At 39.3% G+C, this 22151-nt stretch overlaps 2 protein-coding genes across 6 annotated transcripts; one reads left to right on the forward strand and one right to left on the reverse strand.

Moving 5' to 3' along the window:
• Positions 1-2470: 2470 nt before the first annotated feature.
• Positions 2471-9086, forward strand: LOC121856050 (gem-associated protein 6-like). Of its 5 annotated transcripts, none has more exons than XM_042351337.1 (5): positions 2471-2638; positions 6671-6833; positions 7192-7336; positions 8369-8473; positions 8571-9086. In XM_042351337.1, exons 2-5 carry the CDS (start codon positions 6688-6690, stop codon positions 8751-8753), a joined length of 579 nt encoding a protein of 192 aa, XP_042207271.1. In that variant the 5' UTR covers positions 2471-2638; positions 6671-6687; the 3' UTR covers positions 8754-9086. The 5 variants fall into 5 exon arrangements, with proteins under 5 accessions (XP_042207271.1, XP_042207295.1, XP_042207264.1 ...); XM_042351361.1 differs by lacking the exon at positions 2471-2638 and adding an exon at positions 2690-2854; XM_042351330.1 differs by lacking the exon at positions 2471-2638 and adding an exon at positions 2691-2905.
• A 6972-nt stretch (positions 9087-16058) lies between these two features.
• Positions 16059-21475, reverse strand: LOC121856076. The gene is made up of 5 exons (XM_042351372.1): positions 21330-21475; positions 19026-19155; positions 18260-18382; positions 17085-17146; positions 16059-16372 (listed from the first exon to the last, which is right to left on the reverse strand). The coding sequence occupies exons 2-5, from the start codon at positions 19138-19140 to the stop codon at positions 16325-16327; spliced, it is 348 nt and encodes a 115-aa protein (XP_042207306.1). The 5' UTR covers positions 19141-19155; positions 21330-21475; the 3' UTR covers positions 16059-16324.
• Positions 21476-22151: the final 676 nt, after the last annotated feature.

Below are 22151 nucleotides of genomic sequence, written 5' to 3' on the forward strand. Positions count from 1 at the left end.
TTCTCACGGTTTTCGGGACTTGCGGCTTCTTCAATCTTGAGCTGTGACCCCTTGTGGGGCGAGCGTCCGCCAGCTCCAAGTATGGACACTCAACTGAGTAGTGCCCCCTGAGATGCTTATACACCTCAACTAGGTCCCCCCTTGCCCGTCTGTCGTATAAGCTAGGCAAGTTCAGGCGCTCCAATCTCTCAGGGTAGTTGACGTGCCGAAGTGCAGGCACCAGTCTGGTGGCCCTCCTTTGAACATTTTCAACCAACTGACAGTCCCTAGCATATCTCGGTTTTGTCAGGAAAGGTTATTTTCAGGTTACATTAGGTTATTAGGCTAAGTTTTTATTATGTTTATGTTATATTATGTAAAATATTAAATTAAGGATAGGTTTAGGTTATTACATAAGATTGTGGGGTATGAGATGTTTGGTTCACACTCAGGATGGGATGGAGAAAGGAAACTCACAATGTGCTCTCTATATACATGTTGTATTGGATGTACAATGCAGCTTGGTGCTGGGAAGGCAGCATGGTTACAAGCGTGATGTAGAGAGAGCTGGTTGGTGAGGACGCTCAGAGAAGGACAGCTTGTCGGCTCGCCAGCGGGAGAGAGGACCGCCAGGCAGGCGGAGGAGCGAGGCCGCCAGGCAGCGGCGGAGGAGGTGTTGCTGGCTGGTTGGTGTAGGTAGAAAGAGAGACAGATCACCACGAGGTCAGGTCTTAAATAGCGGGGGTAGGCGTGGCTTAGCAGTTGACCCCCGCTCCGTGGTGTATGGCGGCGCTGGTTGACCTAGACCACGAGGCATACACTGGGGAATTGGTGGGGTCGGCTAGGCAGCGACAAACAGCGTTTGTAGGGGAGAATTCCACTACAATACTCCCCCTTCCCTCCAGGCTGTGTAGGAGACTTGTTGTCTGCAGGGTTGCATAGCACATGTGAGGCAGAACGGGCGGTGCGTGCCTCATGTGAGACAACGGCGATGGCGTGGATGAGCCGGTCGCTGGATACAACTGTCTATATACACACTATCTGTGGGAGAAGAGAGGGAGAAAAAGGGTGTGTGGAGGCGTTGAATTTTGTTCTTCCCTCACGGCAGGTACAGAGTCGTCAGATGCGCCTGCTGGGGTGTGTGGGCCTGGGTCAGGAGCAGGGGCTGCGTCAGCAGAAGCGGATGAGGGCTCGTGACAGCAGCTGGGTCCACGACAGCAGCAGGGTGCAGGACATTAGCAGGGAGTACCTGGGGGAGAAAAGAGGGGTGTGTGTGTCCGCACTCAGGAACAGAGGCCGCATCAAGGGCGGCAGGGGTTACTGCTGGGCCGGGGTCGGCGTCTGAGGCAGGACGGGTGTGCTGGGGTCGGTAGGACGTGGTGCTTAGGGCAGGAAGAGGAGCTGGTGTCTGCTTAGAGTAGCAGAGCTGCTCTAGGGTGTCTAACCTGCGGTGTAGAGACAGTAGCTGTAGAGCCGATGAGAGCTGCTTCTGGGTGGATAAGCCAGTCTTCCATGTTGCTTGAAGACTGGGAGCGTGATCAGTTTCTCCTCCATCCTGTGTGAGTGCGAATCTCCGGGAGTCACCATTGTTTGTTCACACTCAGGATGGAATGGAGAAAGGAAATCACGATGTGCTCTCTATATACATGTTGTATTGGATGTACAATGCAGCTTGGTGCTGGGAAGGCAGCATGGTTACAAGCGTGATGTAGAGAGAGCTGGTTGGTGAGGACGCTCAGAGAAGGACAGCTTGTGGGTCGCCATGCTCGCCAGCGGGAGAGAGCACCGCCAGGCAGGCGGAGGAGCGAGGGCCGCCAGGCAGGCGGAGGTGTTGCTGGCTGGTTGGTGTAGGTAGAAAGTGAGACAGATCACCACGAGGTCAGGTCTTAAATAGCGGGGGTAGGCGTGGCTTAGCAGTTGACCCCCGCTCCGTGGTGTATGGCGGCGCTGGTTGACCTAGACCACGAGGCATACACTGGGGAATTGGTGGGGTCGGCTAGGCAGCGACAAACAGCGTTTGTAGGGGAGAATTCCACTACAAGATCATGGGTTCAAGTCCTGGCAGGGTGAGGTTGTTGATTATACGCTTTATGGGCTAATGAAATTAATATTATATTATATATATATATATATATATATATATATATATATATATATATATATATATATATATATATATATATATATATATATATATATATATATATATATATATATATATATATATATATATACTGTGAATGAATATGATGTTGTGTATGAACCTCTGTCCTACGTGGCAGTGAGAAGTTATGCCACCCTCAGTGTCAAGACTTGACTGAATTACTCAGAATAGGCAAACTGTACTACAAGCTTTGTCAATAAATTTGTTAAACTAAAACTTCACCACTGATCGGCTCGTTAGCCGCTTGGGCAGTCGGTCACGTCTCTGTTACGCACTATTGGCAAGTACTGGGCATGCAGTGTGTTATATATGTGTATGTTTATATGCTGCCTTTATTGATTATATAGACATTATATATTATGTTACTTCTTACCAAAGTTAGAATATGTTTAGGCCTGTGTAATCACGAATGTGTTAGGTACGTGGTACACAACAACAACGCTCTGAGTGAGACTGAGAGTGTGGCTCCTCCTCCTCCCATGATACAACACAGTGGTGAGTCTATCCCCGAGAGTGTGGCTCCTCCTTCTCCCATGATACAACACAGTGGTGAGTCTATCCCCGAGAGTGTGGCTCCTCCTTCTCCCATGATACAACACAGTGGTGAGTCTATCCCCGAGAGTGTGGCTCCTCCTTCTCCCATGATACAACACAGTGGTGAGTCTATCCCCGAGAGTGTGGCTCCTCCTTCTCCCATGATACAACACAGTGGTGAGTCTATCCCCGAGAGTGTGGCTCCTCCTCCCATGATACAACACAGTGGTGAGTCTATCCTCGAGAGTGTGGCTCCTCCTTCTGCCATGATACAACACAGTGGTGAGTCTATCCCCGAGAGTGTGGCTCCTCCTTCTGCCATGATACAACACAGTGGTGAGTCTATCCCCGCGTGTGTCAAGAAGCCTACTTAAAGCCATTCATCTGTTCAGCTCAGTGCCGGATTAACCATGAGGCATTAGCAAAGTCTCAATTTTCTGTCTTTTATGAACATTAAATGTGTTATTTTGCAGAAGCTTAATATTGATGAAATCATTGATAAATTTGGGTATATTTTGTTCTTGTTATTTATATATACCTTGAGGGTAGGGGGCCCCAAATTGATCTGTGCCTCAGGCCCCTATTAAGCTTAATCCGGCCCTGGTTCAGCTGTACAAGTACTAATGGGCTGTGTATAGTACCTCTCACAATGGCATAGCGTGGGCTTTAGCCTTTGAAATATACTATGGTAAAGAAATGATCATGTTTTTCCCTTTTCATTTTGTTCAGGAATTTAGATCCCCATGAAACCTGCACCTATCATTTCTTGATTACTGTAATTTATTAAGTAAACGACTGGATAACCCTTAGGTATTATTTCACTTGTTGCCAGTAAACGAATTGGTAAATTTGCCCTTCCACCTCCCACTCTGTTAGAAAGCCAAAAATATATTTTTCTAGTGTATGTGTGTGTGTTTAGGCCGAATATGACCATCATTTCCGTCGGAAATTGACCGGTTTTTTTCTCGATTTTTTTCGTGGGATGTTTTTCGAAAAAAAATAATAATGGTATTATTGCGTTTACACACCGTTCATTCCTACCACTAATCTATTATCATATTCGAATAAGACGTCTAATTATTAGATCATTTTCATCTATTACATTACCAGGGAAAATGTATAATAACGGAGATAGCTTATCTAAAATTTTCTCTATTTTCTTCCATTAATCTTCCACCATTATCGTCTGTCTCTCCTCCAACACTGTGTCTCCTGTGTCTCCTTCATAAATCATCACGTGCATGCGTTCCCGTACACGTCACGCGGCCAATCAAAAGCGTTTTTTTTTTTAAACTGATTAAAATGATTTTTGGTTTAATTCGCGGTATATTTGGCCCAATCAAATTCAAGTTTTATTTTGGGTCTCTCATATTTCGAAATTCAAGTTCAGTAACTTCAGTTTCGACCATGGTAGTCTGCGATGGGTGTCACTTCAATTATATGGAGCCGATTGCGAGTTTTTGGGAAAAAGAAGAAGACACTGTGGCATTTTTTCGATCGCATGGTGTTCTTCCAACCTCAGTACTAAGAGCAAGACTGAATGTAAACATTGCAAAGACCAACATATGTGGCGTTGTGTAAGAATCTCAGAATCCAACTATGAACAAGAACCAGGTAAGGAAGCATTAACTTCTAGAGAAAATATGCATTCAAGTTCCTGGTTAACTTATATTACCTTACTCTCCCCCAAACCTAACCTAACTTAACTCTTGACCTGACCCAATTGTCTTAGTGGGAAGGCAAAAACTGGACAAAACAGATACTAGTTGTTCTGATGGGTGTCATTTAAGTGCACTACACTACACTACACTACACTACACTACACTACACTACACTACACTACACTACTGGAAGGAAATGGAGTAAATGAAGAAAACCTGTGGTGTGGGACTGTGGCTGGATGCCTTTTCCATTAACCAACTTTCTTGAGAGCAGATTTATCTCTCTTCTTCTCTTTCCAATACTGTACTGTATGTTTCAGAAGATGATTCAGTTTACTGTTTTGTTTTCTCCTTTATAGCTAGATCAATACCGGGTAAATGACTATGTCTTTATCTGGTTCAGCTTGTCCATTTGCAATTGTTTTTCACTTTGAGCTCCATCTTTGGGTCAAAAAGTGGGGGAGAACAAGATGTTCTTCATGCTGTAAGTTAGGTACTATACACGATGGATGTTTTTCGGAGAACTGAGCCTGATGATAGGTTAGGGACAATACTGTACTGTGCTATCAAGACCACAAGTCATAAAGGTTATTGTCCACATTTTATAATTTATCTTGTTTTGTCTGGATGCACTGAAGGGTTGCATGTGTTAGGACTGATCCAGCAAAGTTAAGGTTCACAGTTTGTCAAGTTATCATTCTACCACGATATCAGTGTGAAGGGCAGTTACTGGTTCTTCATCTTAGATATTGCCGGGGACAAGGAGAATTTAAGGGTTATTATATCTTTACTATTCTTCTTATTAATCCAACATTAGATTGGTTTAGTAAGAGGTGTAAGTTAGGATCCCTCTCCCTTTCCATTGGTTTGTTGAGGTGGACTAGGTATGAAGCAGATGACCAGGATTGACTTTATAACCAGTATCACAGGAGCGGATACAGGAATATCAAGGGGGGGTCCAAGAAATTGTGGGTGGGGGAACATGGCAAGCACAGTGAACCCGCCCAGTTGGGGGTTTGGGGGGCCATTGAAAGCTCCCCAGAATTTTTTAAAATCTGACCAATATCTGACCATTTTGAAGCCATGTGCACTTGATATTAGGAGATATTCTGAAGTCAATAGTAAACACTTTTTACTATACAAAAAAGCCTGAGTACAATACAGGTACTCCCCGACTTACGACCCACTCGACTTACGTCCACCCGCACTTACGACCTGCCTCAGTCGTACCAAAATTTGGTCAAATTATTTATTTTTGAGTCTCAAGTCAGTACACAGACAAAATTTTCATCTGTAATTCACTTTAAAATGGCTGGCAAGCTTAAAAGTGAGAGTTTTGTGGTGCTGAGAAGAAAAAGAGACCCCCATTTTAGATTTTCTATGTGTTATTTAATCATTTCCGACTTACGACCTGGATGTCGGTCCCTAACCCTGTCGTAAGTCGGGGAGTACTTGTACTGCATTAAAGAAAAGTATTGTAATTTTTTGGTGAACAGGAGGGGGGGGGTTCGGACCCCCAGGACCCTCCCGCTGGATCCGCCCTTGGTATCAACAAATGTGATGATTGAAGTGTCGTGTTATGTTTGTAACAAAACTCCTAAGCCTTCTCCTTTAGGGTATATACAGTACCTTTTTCCCAAGTGGATATCCTTTTGGCCCTAGGATGAAGGTCAAGGCTAATCTCTTTATCTAATTTGTTCAGTCTTTAGAACCTCATTACAGGTTACAACTCCGAGACCTGGTGTTCTGACCTTTACATTTGCTCAGTCCTTGACTGCTGTAAAATGGGATTTTGAATCAACCCCTCATTTTTCTTTATTTTCTGTTGTACTCTTTGCCATCATTACTTACAGACACTTATTTAACTATATGAAGTGGCTGTATTACCAACAGTGATAATTTGTTTTATTTTTTCTTAGGAATTTGGAAGTTGTGTTAAGAAATGCTATACAGTACCTGTAGTACCAAATACTTTTGGTGTGCTATGGGCTTTTTTTTTTCAAAATACAAGTACTGTACAGTAGTAATAAATGTGTTTTAAGTTTTATCAGGGTAGAGGACTATAGAAAAGTTTATTTTATGTTTTGTTAAGAGATTACTGGAACAATGCAACACAGTACTTTGTAAGATGGTTAGATGTAACTTAAATAACTTTAATGATAAGACTTAACTTCACCAGAGATAACCAAGGAACCTTGAATGGTCCCTCTCCTAAAAAAATATTAATAATTCTGTATTGATACAGTACAATACCATGTTTACCAGCAGTGAAGGAAATACTGTACTGTATTTTCATAAATACATCCAATATTTATTTTTCTTAATTTTTCAGGCATTTGAGAATTCATCATGTCAGGTGACAATGATCATCATAAGGTGTTCACCAATGACCCTCTGTGGCACCAGTCCATGCTCCACTGTCGAGTAGCAGTTACCACCACCAACCACACACAACACACTGGCTGGGTCTATACTATTGACCCAGTGTCTGAGAGGTTAAGAAGCATTAAATAGTTTCATTGAAACCCAAATACTGTACAATACTGGATTTATAATAATTGTCATAAACCAGCTTGAAGTTGGTAATAACATTGTTCCAATTCACCTGTGTGATGATCAAGAGTGAACAAATGGGCTGATGTTACACACATCAGATTACTTTAGGTATCCAGCACATCATGTTTATTTAAGAACATACAATATTCAGAATTGCTTCAGCAGAAATTTAAGTTATGTACTTGTTTTCTGTTATTGCGCACCTCTTCTAATAGTCAATTAATAAAGGTTTTAAGAAAACCTTATTCACTCTATGATTCAGTTACATATTGTAACAAACCTGCCCTGTATTTACAGTGTGATTCTAGTGGAATTTGATGACAAGGATGGTAAAGAAGTGATCATCTTGTCAGGATATAATGTGGAAAACGTTAAGGTTATCAACAGCAACCCACCTGAAGGCCTAGCTTCCACCATTGGCAACCTTTTTAAGAAGGAACAGGTAATCTAAACATTTTAGTCTTTTAAGATGCATTTTTTTACCACATCATATTAATGTGGAATCCATTATCACAACTCATATGTAGGTGCTGTACATTCTCTTAATCCCTTTGTTCAGACCTCAAGATTATCCACCCCCACACAGAAGAATGCACAATGAGTCTATTAAAATACAGTACTGTAGTATGATTAAAAAGATACAAAAGAATGCACTTGCACTCATCACTATGAATGATGGATCTCAGCTGAACCACTGTTTGTATGCCAGGAAGAGGAGGGACGGCATTATCTTGCCTAGACAATTTCCATTTTTTGCTAATTGCAGATTTGGTGCTTATGTTGACAATACAGTATTACAATATTGAAGATCCATTCAGGTGTGTGTGTGGTGTTACCTGGGGGGGCCAGATCTTCAGGTGACCTGTCAACCTTGGTACAGTAGTCACCTGAAGTGTAACCCTTGTGGTGTAATGGTCAGCATGCTCGCCTCACAAGCGAGCAGACCCGGGTTCACTCCCCTTGCAGGGTGAAACTATGGGCAAGTTTCTTTATGCCATTTGCCTGTGTCTACCCAACAGTAATTGGAGACCTGGATGTTAATCAATTTGTAGATCGTATTTTGGGGTAATGGTTAGCCAGTGCAGTTGGCGAGTTGTCCAGTCTTCTCGGACTACCGGTATTCCTTGACACTGGGTCACATAGCTTGTTAACTTAGGGTGTGGTTGTTGTGTTGGCGACAGCTTCTACACCTTGAACAAATTCACGCTTAAGTGGTCCTAGGGCCAGCCATCCTCATTACACACAAGGAACAACAATTAAAAAAACCACTCCAATACTACCTGGGAGCTAATCTTCAGATGATTCATAAATGCTAAATATTTAATTGCAAATGGACTTGGTTTTGACTTTTAAAGGTCTTGCTTTTTGAGCGGATTAACAAATTCATTCAGTTATGTGAAATTACCATTTTGACTAAATCCTTGCTGCCCTAATGTTTTTCATTTCATTTTTGTATTTTTGGTGTCTCATGCAGGTTCACTACAGTAACCAAGAGTTAACAGCAAGGCGGGAGTCTCTGTGCGTCTGGCTGGCAGAAAATCGTGTGCCTTACACTGTGAGAGAGGACATGGGGATACAAGTAAGGTTTACTTTTCATCTATGGCTTGGAAATATTGTGCTTTTCAAGGAATGGATGTAGGTGGAGCAGTTTTTAAACTGAGGATTCATTTTTTCAGGTGCTTCAAGTGGCAGTTATATCACAGCCATATGAGCCTGAGTCTGTTCAGTGTACCAATGAGGTTGTTCTGGACAAAGTGATGAAATTAGTACAACAAATGCCCATTCCTGGCAACACCACCAGTAGTGACACCACAGGTATAGAGTGCACAAGCAGAGATGTTCGGAAGGATATGAAGTGATGTGATGGTGTTGTAAAGGATTTTATCTCTGCTGCTGCCATGTACAGTAGCTAAAACAACTATCTGTGCAGGTGGGGGGTCGATATGCTCCAAAATTTTACGTGTGACTAGTGACAGCCCTCATATACCAAAATTTATAGTCCATGGTCTCATATTGTTTTCCACAAAGTATGCACAGATAGTTGTTTTAGCTACTGTACATACAGTATTAGTTAACTCCTTACAAGTGCTGTGCTGTACAGTATTACTAAAACAAAGTAAAACTATTACACTTGTTCTGTTCAGAAGTGAAGGGTATGATAACCCTTCCTCATAAAAGATATCTGATCTAAATATCAGATATCACTAACTCCTATCTTAAATGTCATGCATAACAAGAATGTTAATGAAGATGCACCACCATGCATATCTTAAATAGCCTCTGTGAGTGCCATATTACAATTAATCTCATTAAGGCATCACCCAAGCGTCCCTCTTCTCTCCCAGGTATGTGTACTCGTAAGTTTTTTTTTATTGTCAAATTTTACCACAGTCATTGGCCCTGAGAAGAAATTTAGTACCGGTAACAGTGCTCGTAGTGTTGAGAGTGGGAACCATAAAAAAGTCATACTGTAAGAAGTTAAAAAAAAAGTCAAGATACTGTATTGGATTTATTATGGAGTGCAGTAGTATCTAACTCTGAAGTTGCACTTCATCAAACATTGTGAAAATGAGATATGCAAATCCCTTTTGTATTTATATACGTACATTTATTGATCATTTAAGTTATTTCTATACTATATAGTATACAGAGTTGCCTGCATATGAATGTACAGGTGCCAGCAAAAGTTCTCCCACAGTCCGGTGTAGCAAATTGTGGGAGGACTTTTGCTGGCAACTGTACCACAGCCTGGGAGTGTTTGAGGGCTCGGGAATGAGATGTGGCACATTAGTGCTGTTGTCATGGCTGAATTAATGGGCATGAACCCCTGTTTGTGATGCAGGCCACACATCGATGCTGAAGAACAATTATCATAAGGATGCTTTACTTGTTTTTGTTATGCAGCATTGTTGCATAGCCACGACCAAGTGACTAGGACTGAACTACGGGAAACCAGCAAACAGGGTAATCCATGGTTTCATGTCCATGACTATGGCACTGAGTTGCCACATCTCATACCTGTGCCCCCACACATTCCCAGGCCATGGTACAGTCATTTGGCGGCAACTGTACATGGTTTGTGGAAGCTCATGCAGTTGATTACCTTGTGTAGGGTTACTTTAGAATAGAAATTGGGTTTTACTCAAGACTCCCGGAACATAACCTTCACTTTCTGGAAGATTTGAGTGTTTTAAAAGGATAGTACAGTACTTAAATTTTTTTTGTATTAGAATAACTTTTTGACTTTGCTAATGTACTTTTACTTCGTTACTTTCGTACCTGTCTTCTCGTTGCATTTGGAGGAAGTAAAACCTCGATTAACCGCCCACGTATGGGGGGAAGGGGCCGACGGATAATACAAAAGGTCGGTTAATAGTAAATAAAGTCTACGGAAATAAAATATACATTTTCAAAGTACCTTTCCGTAACCTACCTCATTTAAGTCCCTCTATTCATTTTTGTTCATTTGTCATTCATATTTCAATAGAATTTGCTTTAAAACATTAACCACTTTAGTAAATAAATATGAACCAGCACAGAAACCGTGAATAAAAAATGGAAAAGTCAAAGAACATATGGCGTCACGAAAATTGTGACCAAGTCCCAGGTTGCTGCTCTGACTTTCTGCCTCATTTACAGTACACACAATTGCAGGGTCTCAATTATTTATCTTACTATTGACAACACAACATACAGGTATCTTGTTTCTCACTCTTGATTTTTTTTCATTTTTGCATTTCTTTATGGTTCATCATCATCATCATCATCATCATTATTATTATTATTACATTATTCCTCCCCCCCAGGCCCCGATGTGGGTCAGTGACCTGTGCCCGTGTGGGCTAATCCTCTTTGGGGGGCTGGATCGACGGTTAATAGAGGGTCGGTTAATCGAGGTTTTACTGTACTGTACTTGCCATGGGCTGAATTTGTATAAATCAATTGAAACCATTATATTTGATGACAGTGATCCCTCGGTTAATGAGCGCCTCGGTTAACGAGTGCCTCGGTTAACGAAATTTCGGTTAACGAATTACCTTCCATAAGATTCTTCATTTCGGTTAACGAGCAATCCCTTGATTAACATATTCCTTACGAGCGCCCCTCAACATGTTTTCGCTTGCTCACTAGCTGTCGTATTAGTCCACCATTTTAGTAAATATCAAGAAGGTTGCAATATTCAATCATTTTAAAAGTTTTATATTAAATTTTTTAGTCATTTTAACAATTATTGAACATAATTGAAGTACAGGAAACTAGTTTTATGTGCGCCAAACAGCCACTCAACACACCAAGCTTGGCGTCAGTTTGTTTACAGGTTCAGAGGAAGGAACATCTTGTTTGAGACTCTTCAACATAAATGCTTTTTTCTGTTTCCAGTCAAATTATTGGTCATTTTGAAATATAATATACATATTGATAATATATAGCACAGTGCAGTGTTTATTTAAAGAAAATAATCTTGAATTAAATATATAGCTCAGTGCAGTGTTGATTTAAAGAAATAATCTTGAATTACACCAAGTGAACTAAAATTTTATGGGTGAAAAAGCGGCATGGGGTGACTTCTTTTCCACCCCAATGCCTTCTCTTCTCCCTTCTCCTCCACCCCTATTCTAATTCCCATCATCGTCATCATCAACCAGGAGCCTTCTACATGCACACCTCAAAGTAAGTGTACTTTACTGCATTTATTTTTCGTTTGTATGTAATTTTCGGTGAGCTGGAACCAATTACCCCAAAACCCATTGAAACAATGGTTTCGGTTAACGAGCAACCTTCTGGAACGAATTGCGCTCGTTAACCGAGGGAACACTGTATTCCTGTTATATTCAATATGAATATATCACACATTATGGGCTACTGTTATGATACCTAGATGATCCTCTTGTTATCATTGTGCCAGGATTGGTAACCTATCATAAGATCTTACCTGAAAGCTTAAGACCTGACATTCACTGTGGTCAGCTGCCTAGGCAGGTCATTTCAATTGACCTCTCTTGATGCTCCAGTAAATCCTCCCTCTACCTCAAAAATTTTAATTGTTGACGGGCTTGTGTAATTACTAACCTTGTAACAACTTTAAAGACCTGCTGAAGAGGAGTGCATCTTATGGGATAATAATATAGAGTTCTTGTTTCTCTGAGCTTTTAGACATTGACAATTCCCTAATAGCAAGTTGAATGTTGTTTGTGTACCAGCAGCTGTCACACATCACAAAGCTTAGTGACAAGTGTAGTATTGTACAGAGGGGAGTTTAAAAATTCTGTGATTATTGTTTGATTATGTATTTATAGACTGATATTATCAGTTTATTTCTATTAATAGATTACCCCCTTGTAGGACTGTACTGTACTGTGTTATTGTGGTCACATATCTTTTGAAATTAATTATTATTCAAATTAACCCACGTACCATAATACTGTACTAGCAATATTGATTTCAAAAGCTATGTGAACACAATAATACTATTTTATTAACATAAATTATTATAAATATAGATAATAAAGGTCATTTATTCAGTCAGAATATTTGTGTATAAACTCTACGAATCACAAAGTCTTGTGAGGCATCAGAGCTGCTAGCACATAAACAAACCCATTCAACTCACTATTAGGGAACTGTCAATGTCTGAAACAGTATTTTTTTCTTAAAGTATGTATACAATGATACAGTGAAGCTTCCATGAAACAGAATTCTTTTTCCATATAATCCATTTGATGGAGGTTTCACATCTAACAGATTTTCATTTCTATTTACAGTAGTTCATTAGATGGAGGTTTCACACCTAATGGACCCTTGATATAAAGGAATTTTCTTTCTATATACAGCTCCTCCCTGACTTACAACCTACTCGACTTACGACCACCCGCACTTACGACCTGCCTCAGTCGTACCAAAATTTTGTCAAATTATGTATTTTTGAGTCCCAACGTCAGTACACAGACAAAATTTTCTTTTGTAATTCACTTTAAAATGGCTGGCAAGCTTAAAAGTGAGAGTTTTGTGGTTTTGAGAAGAAAAAGAGACACCCATTTTTTATTTTCTACGTATTATCTAAGCATTTTCGACTTATAACCATTTTGACTTACGACCTAGATTTGGGTCCCTAACCCTGTCATAAGTTGGAGTGGAGCTGTAGTTCATTAAATAGAGGTTTCACTGAATTTTGTTTATTTTCTGATCAATGAATTAAAACAAACACTTAATTTTGTGTAGTATGCTGATAGGTCTGGGGTAACACGTGGACAACCTCAGGGAAGAAGAATGTGGTTTTCCGAGATCTGGTATCACTCTACAGCCAATCTAAAACATGTCAAGAACCCAGGGGCTGATGGATTAGAAAACAATGATAACGTCACACATACATTCATGTATTGTTTGGAGTTGGCATGCTCTTCGCCCGAGGGACTTGAGTCGGCCGAGGAGGTGGAGATGAAACTGGAGGATTTGACAACTGTACTGACGTGTGTTTTCCAATTTAGTTTGTTATCTATAGTGACGCTGTGGAGTCCACAACCTGGATGTGTTGGAGCCCAAAAATAATGGAGGGAGGTGGGACAAGTTTGTAGGAGGGGTTGATGTGCATACCCATGGTCTTGGTATGGTTGATGGTGACATGGTTGTTGGTGGCCCAATTTTGGAGACTGTTCAATATATCCTGGAGGGTGGTGTAGTCGAGAGCCGATTTTATATTTTATTTTTATTCATATATACAGTAATACGAGTTTCTACATTTACGTGGTACCCTGCCAGAACCGGAATTCCCACTTTACGCGGTGCATCTACTCATATACGCTGGTGAAGTATATTTTTTTTTATTTAGCTCATAAAATTCATACAAATTACCAGGCCAGAATATTATTTACTTTGCTGGAATTCTTACAATTTGATGATCATTTTGAATATAAGCATCATAGATTTTGCATTAGATATAAAATTTTTAGATATAATGTTCACTCTGAGTAAATATGTTATCTTTTGTGCAAAATATATGACATTTATATTCAAAATATTCCTGGTCTTACAAGGAATCCAGCAATGTCAATTATATTATCCTAGCTTTAATCTGAGGTATTATTTAATATTAAATGTTAAAATCTAGTTTTTTCACACACTCTTTCTCTTGAAGGGAGGGTTGGTGGGAGGTTGGGGGGAGGGTTGGGACGGACTGACCATCTGGCGCTTGGAAGAGGGGGGAGGCTAGGTGGGGTACTTTGATTGACAGATAGTGTTGTGAAGAATATTTTTTTTTTTTTATTAATTGAAGATATTTGTTTTAGCTCATAAAATTCATACAAATTACCCGGCCAGAATATAATTTACATTGCTGGAATTCTTACAATTTGATGATCATTTTGAATATAAACATCATAGATTTTGCATTAGACATACAAATTTTAGATGTAATGATTGCTCTGAGTAAATATGTTATCTTTTGTGAAAAATATATGACATTTATATTCAAAATATTCCTGGTCTTACAAGTAATCCAGCAATGTCAATTATATTATCCTAACTTTAGTTTGAGGTATTATTTATTACTCTCCCTGGTTTTACCCCCAAAATTTCTCAGAGGGAAGAGCCAGCAGTGTAGTGTGAGAAGAGGGGGAGGGAGTTGTGTCCATTATTTGAATGGACATTAACTTGGCGACTGTATTTCTCTATTTCTCTTAAGTATTAATTAGTGCATGTACCATCATAAAATTAAGATGTTATTTTTACTAGAACATAGGTATTGTGTCGGAAAAAGTGGAGTTTGGGGGTCAGCTGGTCTCTATTTCATTTAATCCCATATGTTATGTTATTCACTTTACGCGTTTCTCACTTTCCGTGGTACCCTGTGGGTTACATTAACCGCGTAAAGTGAGGGTTGACTGTATATATATATATATATATATATATATATATATATATATATATATATATATATATATATATATATATATATATATATATATATATATATATATATATATATATATATATATATATATATATATATATATATATATATATATATATATATATATATATATATATATGCTGATAACCACAAGGAAAGAAGAAAACACGAAGTTCCCAAGCGCTTTCGTGTAATTCACATCTTCAGGGGTGAGTACAGACTAGAGAGAGAAATACAAATCAAGCAGGGAGACTGGTTGTGTCAAGCCGGGAAGCGTCTGGCATATAGTAGCGAAATGGTTGCTTGATTGCTCAGCTGCGTCACCATCAGTGAAATGGCTAAGGAAGGAGAGGGGGTGTCTTATTGCTTTGTCCACAGAGTTCTTTAAGCTTACCATGCCACTGACTGATGTTTGTCTGCTTCAGGTGTAGAAACTTGGTTGGGTAGTGCATCTGTGTGTGTCGGCTGCCAAGTCAGTATTGAAAGTGACATATGGTATATGCAACAGAAGTTTATCATGATTGAAAACTGGTAAATACATCTGACAACAACAGGGCTTATTTTGTCTATAATTTTTTTTACATTAACCTTTTCAAAATTAATGTAATTGTGTCAGGCTGACTGAAGGCACAAACTTAAACTTTCCACCTGGCCAAAATGTCACTTTTGGCATAGAGACAAATAGGGCAGGTGCTCAAGCCCTCAAGGATTCCTACTGAGCATGTGTGTGAATCCTCATACTGTATTGTACTTTCCTGCATACATTTATTCTGTACATCTTCTAAATAGTGGAAGCGAATGGCATATAAAGACACTACAGTTGTTCTTACCACTATATTAGGTCAGAGAGATTAACACCACAGTAATTCATACATTACTACCAGCGTTTCTTTCAATTTTGATAAGTTTTCTGGATTTTTTTTTTCTAAGAGATTGGCAGGTATTTCGGACATGGCTCTGTAGTTATATCACCTACAGAGTACACAAAAAAGACCTTGTGTCTCAAGTTTGTATCACAATAGCATAAGACTGGTGGAACACAGTGAGAGGAGAGAAAACAGTCATCACAGGCCTTGGGACCCTTAATTCATATTACAGTACTGTAATAAGGAGTGTCCTCATAGTGGTGCATATCCCATCACCCACATGCACAGTCGTTATTCATTCTGGCCTCTGAAGAAAAGATTCCGGTGTTCAGTGTGACTGTATGTCTCTACTATATAGAACCACGTACAGTATGTTAGAATAAAAGACAATATTTTTTAATTACTGTAATTTTAATACACCAAAATAAAAAGTTAACTTTGCAATGATTTTGCTGGACCAGAATTTTTAAAAAGCCAAATTAGGAATGCCTAAAGATAACAATGACAAAAGATAACAATGGCTAAAGATAACAATGGCTAAAGATAACAATGGCTAAAGATAACAAAAACCCAGAAATGCTGTTATAGCAGAACAACATAATTAGTCTACTCAATATTTTCAATGTTTGTGAGGCCGTTTTTGCTGCAGCTGTTGTAATTACTGCCCTCGTTTATGTTGCTTGAATTTGTCCAGGCAGATTCCGAACTGGTGGTGAAATAAACAAAGTTGTTATTGACTGATAAGGATGAAGGTGTATGATTCAAATCTATCAAAAAAACTTAGTCATATTTTGACATTTTCAATATGTAAGTTGTCAGTAGGGGAGGAATCCACTACAAGCATATACAGTACCTGATCACGCGCACCTACAGTGATTTACTTGCACACACACACACACACACACATATATATATATATATATATATATATATATATATATATATATATATATATATATATATATATATATATATATATATATATATAATGATAAACACAAAGAAAGGCCTGGAGACAGGGTGAGGACAAAGACTGATGACACACACAGTGATGGAGGGACAGATCATGGTGGAAACAATGGGTGGTGAGGACAGACTAACGAAGACAGAGTGATGAAGATAGAGAGGAAAATGAGGAATGAAAACAGGAAATAAAAGACATCATAAAGTAAGGATGACCGAGAATTGTACACGTAGTCATGAAGACGGAGAAAGTGGTGGATAAGAGAAAGCGATGCAGAAATTGATTTTGACATAGTAATGGAGAGATTTTTAGAGTGGTGGGAAGAAATAATTGAGAGAGTGAAAGACGCTCATCATGGAGATGGGTGTAATGAGGACAAAGAGAGAATGGTGGAGAGTGTAGAGGAGACAGTGATGGATACACTGGTGGAGGAACAAAAAACATTCACACTTACCTCTTCTTCCTTGTTTGCCACACACTGGAAGACTGCGCTAGGTATCGGCTTGCCGGTAGACTCTGTTGAGACACCAGTTATATACAGTCGGGTCAAAAGTTCGTTCCCTCCTAAAATGAAGCAGCATCGACTCCAAACGAGATAAAACAGCACACCAGCACCATATGACAGTCGGGGTAAATAGACTTATTCCCGTGACTCAGTTTCGGCAGTGAGAAGTTATGCCACCCTCAGTGTCAAGACCTGTCAGAATTACTCAGAATATGCAAACTGTACTCCAAGCTTTGTCAATAAATTTGTTAAACTAATTAACTAACCACGGAGAGTGAACTGTTGACCCCGACTGTACATCATAGACAGTCATGTATTCTGTACAAGGTACTTGTGTTTCAGGAAAATATTGTAAATATGTCTTTCATTGAAAATTTAATCTGATTTATATACTCTGTAAGGACGATCAATCCACAATTAATCGAATAGTTTCATTGCTATTCTAACTAATCTCACCTTACCAAATTTAACTTAACTTAATTTATGTATATTTTGGTTATGTAATCAACGTCTTAAATGAAACGGGAATATTTATTTATATCAGCGAATGCACACTTATGATATAACAATAATAAAGTGATATCTCTATGTGGCTTAATATAGTGGTTCCCACTTAGTTTTAACCATTAACCAAGATTGCCAGCTAGCCCTCCGATAGTCCCATAGTTGACGTTTAGAGGGGGGTGGGGGAAGTGGTCGTGCCCAGTTTGACTAAGTAGAAATAAGATTGTGATCAGAAGACCCTAAGAGGGCAGAAATTGAGCATGAAGTAGGGAAAAAGAGTGCCTCAGCTCCACCTGGGTCATCCCTTGCAGAGCCAAGTCACTCTCTGTGATGTACATTAAAATCCCCTTGGTGGAGGATCTCGGTGTTGGGGTGTGTGGATAGCAAGAAGTGAGATAGTCAAAGAGTTCCAAATAGTTGGTAGAGTTGGGAGAACAGTATAGGAAACAAAGAAAAATAGTCACAGTTGGTAGAGATATTTTGAGTCGAGGGGTACCAACTCTGCTGTTGCGGATAATTTACCCCCAATTGGGAACCGATGGCTTAATAGGACGTGTATGTACACTACAGTATAATAAAAGTGTTTAAGACCTAAAAGCTTTTTAAAAATAAATACTTGCCCACTGTTAAATCAAATTCGTCGATGATTGATGTTACGCATGTCTTGAACGAATCCTTGATTTGGTTCACCTTGGTCTTGCAGGCCTCCTCATCAATACCTTCATCGTCACACAGGCACTTCTCTGTGGAACAAGAGGATAATGATCACTTGCCGTAACTCAATACTTGCTAGGGAAATAACGAAATATGGAAACAAAGATATCAAGAGAGAGAGAGAGACGTAAGTATATGGGAAATGAGTAAATTAGAAAATGGGGAAAATCGGAAATAAAACTGAAAAGGCGTTAAAATAAATAAGCAGCTCAAGGTATAAAACAGACTTAGAAGGACCAAATGATAAGTATGAATGCTTGTGTTTCAGGAAACTTATAAGACTGGTAGAAAGAGATGGTGTTGACAGACATACTGTAGATAGATATTCATTAGAATCCCTACAAATTCACATTGTCAGTGCAAGTACTCAAACAGTACAGAACGTCAATTTAACCAAGGATAACCTAAGAAAACGGTTGAAATCTTATTTTCACTGGGAATAAGGAGCACCTGCATGACTTGTAATGTTATATAATTACTAAATACTTCTCTTGTATTGAAAATAGATGTTACTTATCTGTGACAACAATAAACCAGGTATTTTGTGTCTACATACGCAGCAGTACACAAACACATCCACCAACACCACTACAGGTATGTTAAAAAACAATACAGGTAGTTAGTTCTCCTAAAACCCAAATGAAGTATGCTGTACACCAATGTAAACCTTACTCATATTAGTCTTGAAATTGGGTGGAAAAGGGCCTGGTGGACAGTCACGTCGACTGGCAGTAACAGCCACCACCAGCAGTGCCGACGTCAGCAACAAAGGCACCAACATCTTCATGACGAAGCAACGATACTGTGTAAAAAAAAAATAACTATTAGTAGCCAAGAGTAGGTAGTCCCAAGAACCCCAGGTGAGTAATGTAAATACTGCCTCCCGGTGTATAAGGTCACGTTTAGACAATGGTTACTTCCAGCGACAGTGAGCTTGGGTCAAACTCAACACCACATATACCTGTATTCATACACAAATGGAACAATACATGTATGAAATATTGAACATTGTTGGGATTAAAAGACCAACAAACAATGGAAGGTCTGAGCAAAGGATGTTTAAAAGTATGTGAATATACAAGAAATGAAACCTAAGAATTATGCCTCAATAACAAAAGGGTTGAGCGATATTCTTATGCCTGGTGATTGATACACGCTCATTCGGGTTAGATTGCTCTCTCCAGGCTACATATTCCGTCCACCTCATTCTGCTTATAACATGAATACAGTTCACTTAACATAAGATTATTGAGATACGATGAATATATGCGATAGAACTTTTTAAAAGGCATAAAATATTAATCTGACTTATCTAAGGTGATGCCGGTAAAAGGAAAAATATACATACAGTGAGGAAGGTTAGCTGGAGGGTGTGCAACAACATTCTAGCGCCTTAAGATAAAATATTGCATGTAAATACAGTATATGTAAAAATTCCGAACTCATTTCATCGTCGATATGTTACAAATTATTTTCCATATATATTCAGTACCTGCCAACAGTGGGTAACAGAGAACTGACCGAGAGCATCATAAAAGATGCTATGATGGAACGTCTATACGAAACATCCTTGTAAAGTGCTGCCAACACGATTTTATGCCTGCTTAACACAATTACTGAAGGTAATGGATGTTTGGATTCAAATTCTAGAGCAACGCGGAAATATCGGCAATGTATACCTAAATTTTGCCAAGGCTTTCGACAGTGTATCTCACGAAAGGCTGAGAATTAAATTGGAAGCGAGCGGAATTCGGAGAAATGTCCTAGCGTGGATCGGGGACTTTCTTCGCGACTGCAAGCAGTGTGGTGATTAATGGCACGAAATCGTCATGTGTACCTGTGACAAGCGGGTTGTTGTTTGTTTGAATTCATAGATGACATGCCAGAAACTATACACTCCTCCATATAAATGTTTACGAACGATGCCAAGTTATTTAGGGAATTTAAGAACCAAATATACTGTGAAAAGCTACAGAAGGATCTCTATGAGCTTCAAGAATGGACGAAGAAATTGGCTGCTAAGATTCAATGTCACGAAGCGCAAAAGGATGCACCTAAGTCGCACCAACGGTAAGGAGGTGTATCACATTTCCCAACAGGACGAAGAAACTGCATAATTGAGACCGAATGTGAAAAGGACCTGGGTGTGTATGTCGACAAGGAACTCAAGTTCTTGGGCCATTGTGAAAAGGTGAGTCAAGCAACGCAACTAGTAGGTCTAAAAAGGTCGTTTAGATATCTGGATGGTCAGTCGCTCATCACTATCATCAAGAGTGAAGTGCTTCCCCGTCTGGAGTACTGTCACCCTGTCTGGTCTCCGAGATATGCTAGAAACTGTCAATTGATGAAAATGTCCAAAGGAAGGCCACCAGACTGGTGACTGCTCTTCGAAACCTCAGCTACCCAGAGATTAGAACGCCTGCAACTACCTAGCTTATACAGTACTGAAGACGGGCAAGGGGCGACCTAATCTAAGTGTACAAACATCTCAGAGGGCACTACATACCTGGAGCTGGCGGACGTCCGCCCCACAAAGGGTCAACAGCTTAAGGTTGAAGAAGACACAAGTCCAGAAAACAGTGAGGGTAAACATTTTCGGAGTGATAATTGTGAACTCTTGGAACAATCTGTCAGCAAGTGTTGTAACGGTACCGAGTGTGAGCTCTTTCAAGACCAGACTTGACCAACATTAGAGCAGGTTCCGATACATTTAAGAGCCAGTGCATGCCCAATATTTGTCAACAGTGCCTAACAGACACGTGACCGACCGCCCAAACTAACGAGCCGATCAGTGGTGAAGAGGACAAAAGTAAAAAGGCAGCCTGACCAGTTAGTAAGCTAACAAGTGGAGAAGAGGGTAAAGTAAGAATATGTAAACAGGAGCTATAAAAGGCATCTCAATATAAAGTCTGTGATTAAGGTGAAGTGGGTGATAGTATGGTAAGACTCACGAGAAAAGCAAGGGCGGCAGCTCACCTGGGTTCTAAGTGATGCAGAAGAAACAGGATACCTGGACGAAGTGTACCTCCAGCAGTAGATGTCGGGTCTTATATACAGGATGGTCTGTGCCTTGTCATGGTGGTGCGTGACCCCAGGGCCTGGACACTGAACCCCAGAGCCACTCGCTCTACAGCTCAACTAATGTTCCTTGAACATATCTTATGAGAGTTTATCACGCATTTCATTTTATAACACTAGTTATTTATCGGTTGTGCTAATATATATATATATATATATATATATATATATATATATATATATATATATATATATATATATATATATATATATATATATATATATATATATATATATATATATATATATATATATATATATATATATATATATATATATATATATATATATATATATATATATATATATATATATATATATATATATATATGTATATACACAGTATATATATATGTGTGTGTGTGTGTGTTGCTTTCTATTCATACGGTAGTGGTAGTATTCATCTTAAGTATACTATAATAATATGCTTTTCCACAGGGAAGTCAACTGTCTTATAGCTGAATAAGATACAGATTACAGTAATTGCCCAAGCTGCTAACGAGCCGATCAGTGGTGAAGAGGATAAAAGTAAAAGAGTAAAAGGATAGCACCTGGGACAAGACTGGAACCCACCACGTATTTGATGTGCGTCTTACCGCTGTACCACCAATATAAATTCTGCGGTAATCAACAATATATCAACGATTATTAAAATTAGTTAGCGTAATAGTTCTTGTGTTAATAAAAGTCTTTGGGTATTTCTTTATGAATAAATTACCT

This window comes from Homarus americanus, unplaced genomic scaffold (assembly GCF_018991925.1).
Source record: "Homarus americanus isolate GMGI-L3 unplaced genomic scaffold, GMGI_Hamer_2.0 scaffold1024, whole genome shotgun sequence".
In the NCBI taxonomy this organism is placed as follows: Eukaryota; Metazoa; Arthropoda; class Malacostraca; order Decapoda; family Nephropidae; genus Homarus; species Homarus americanus.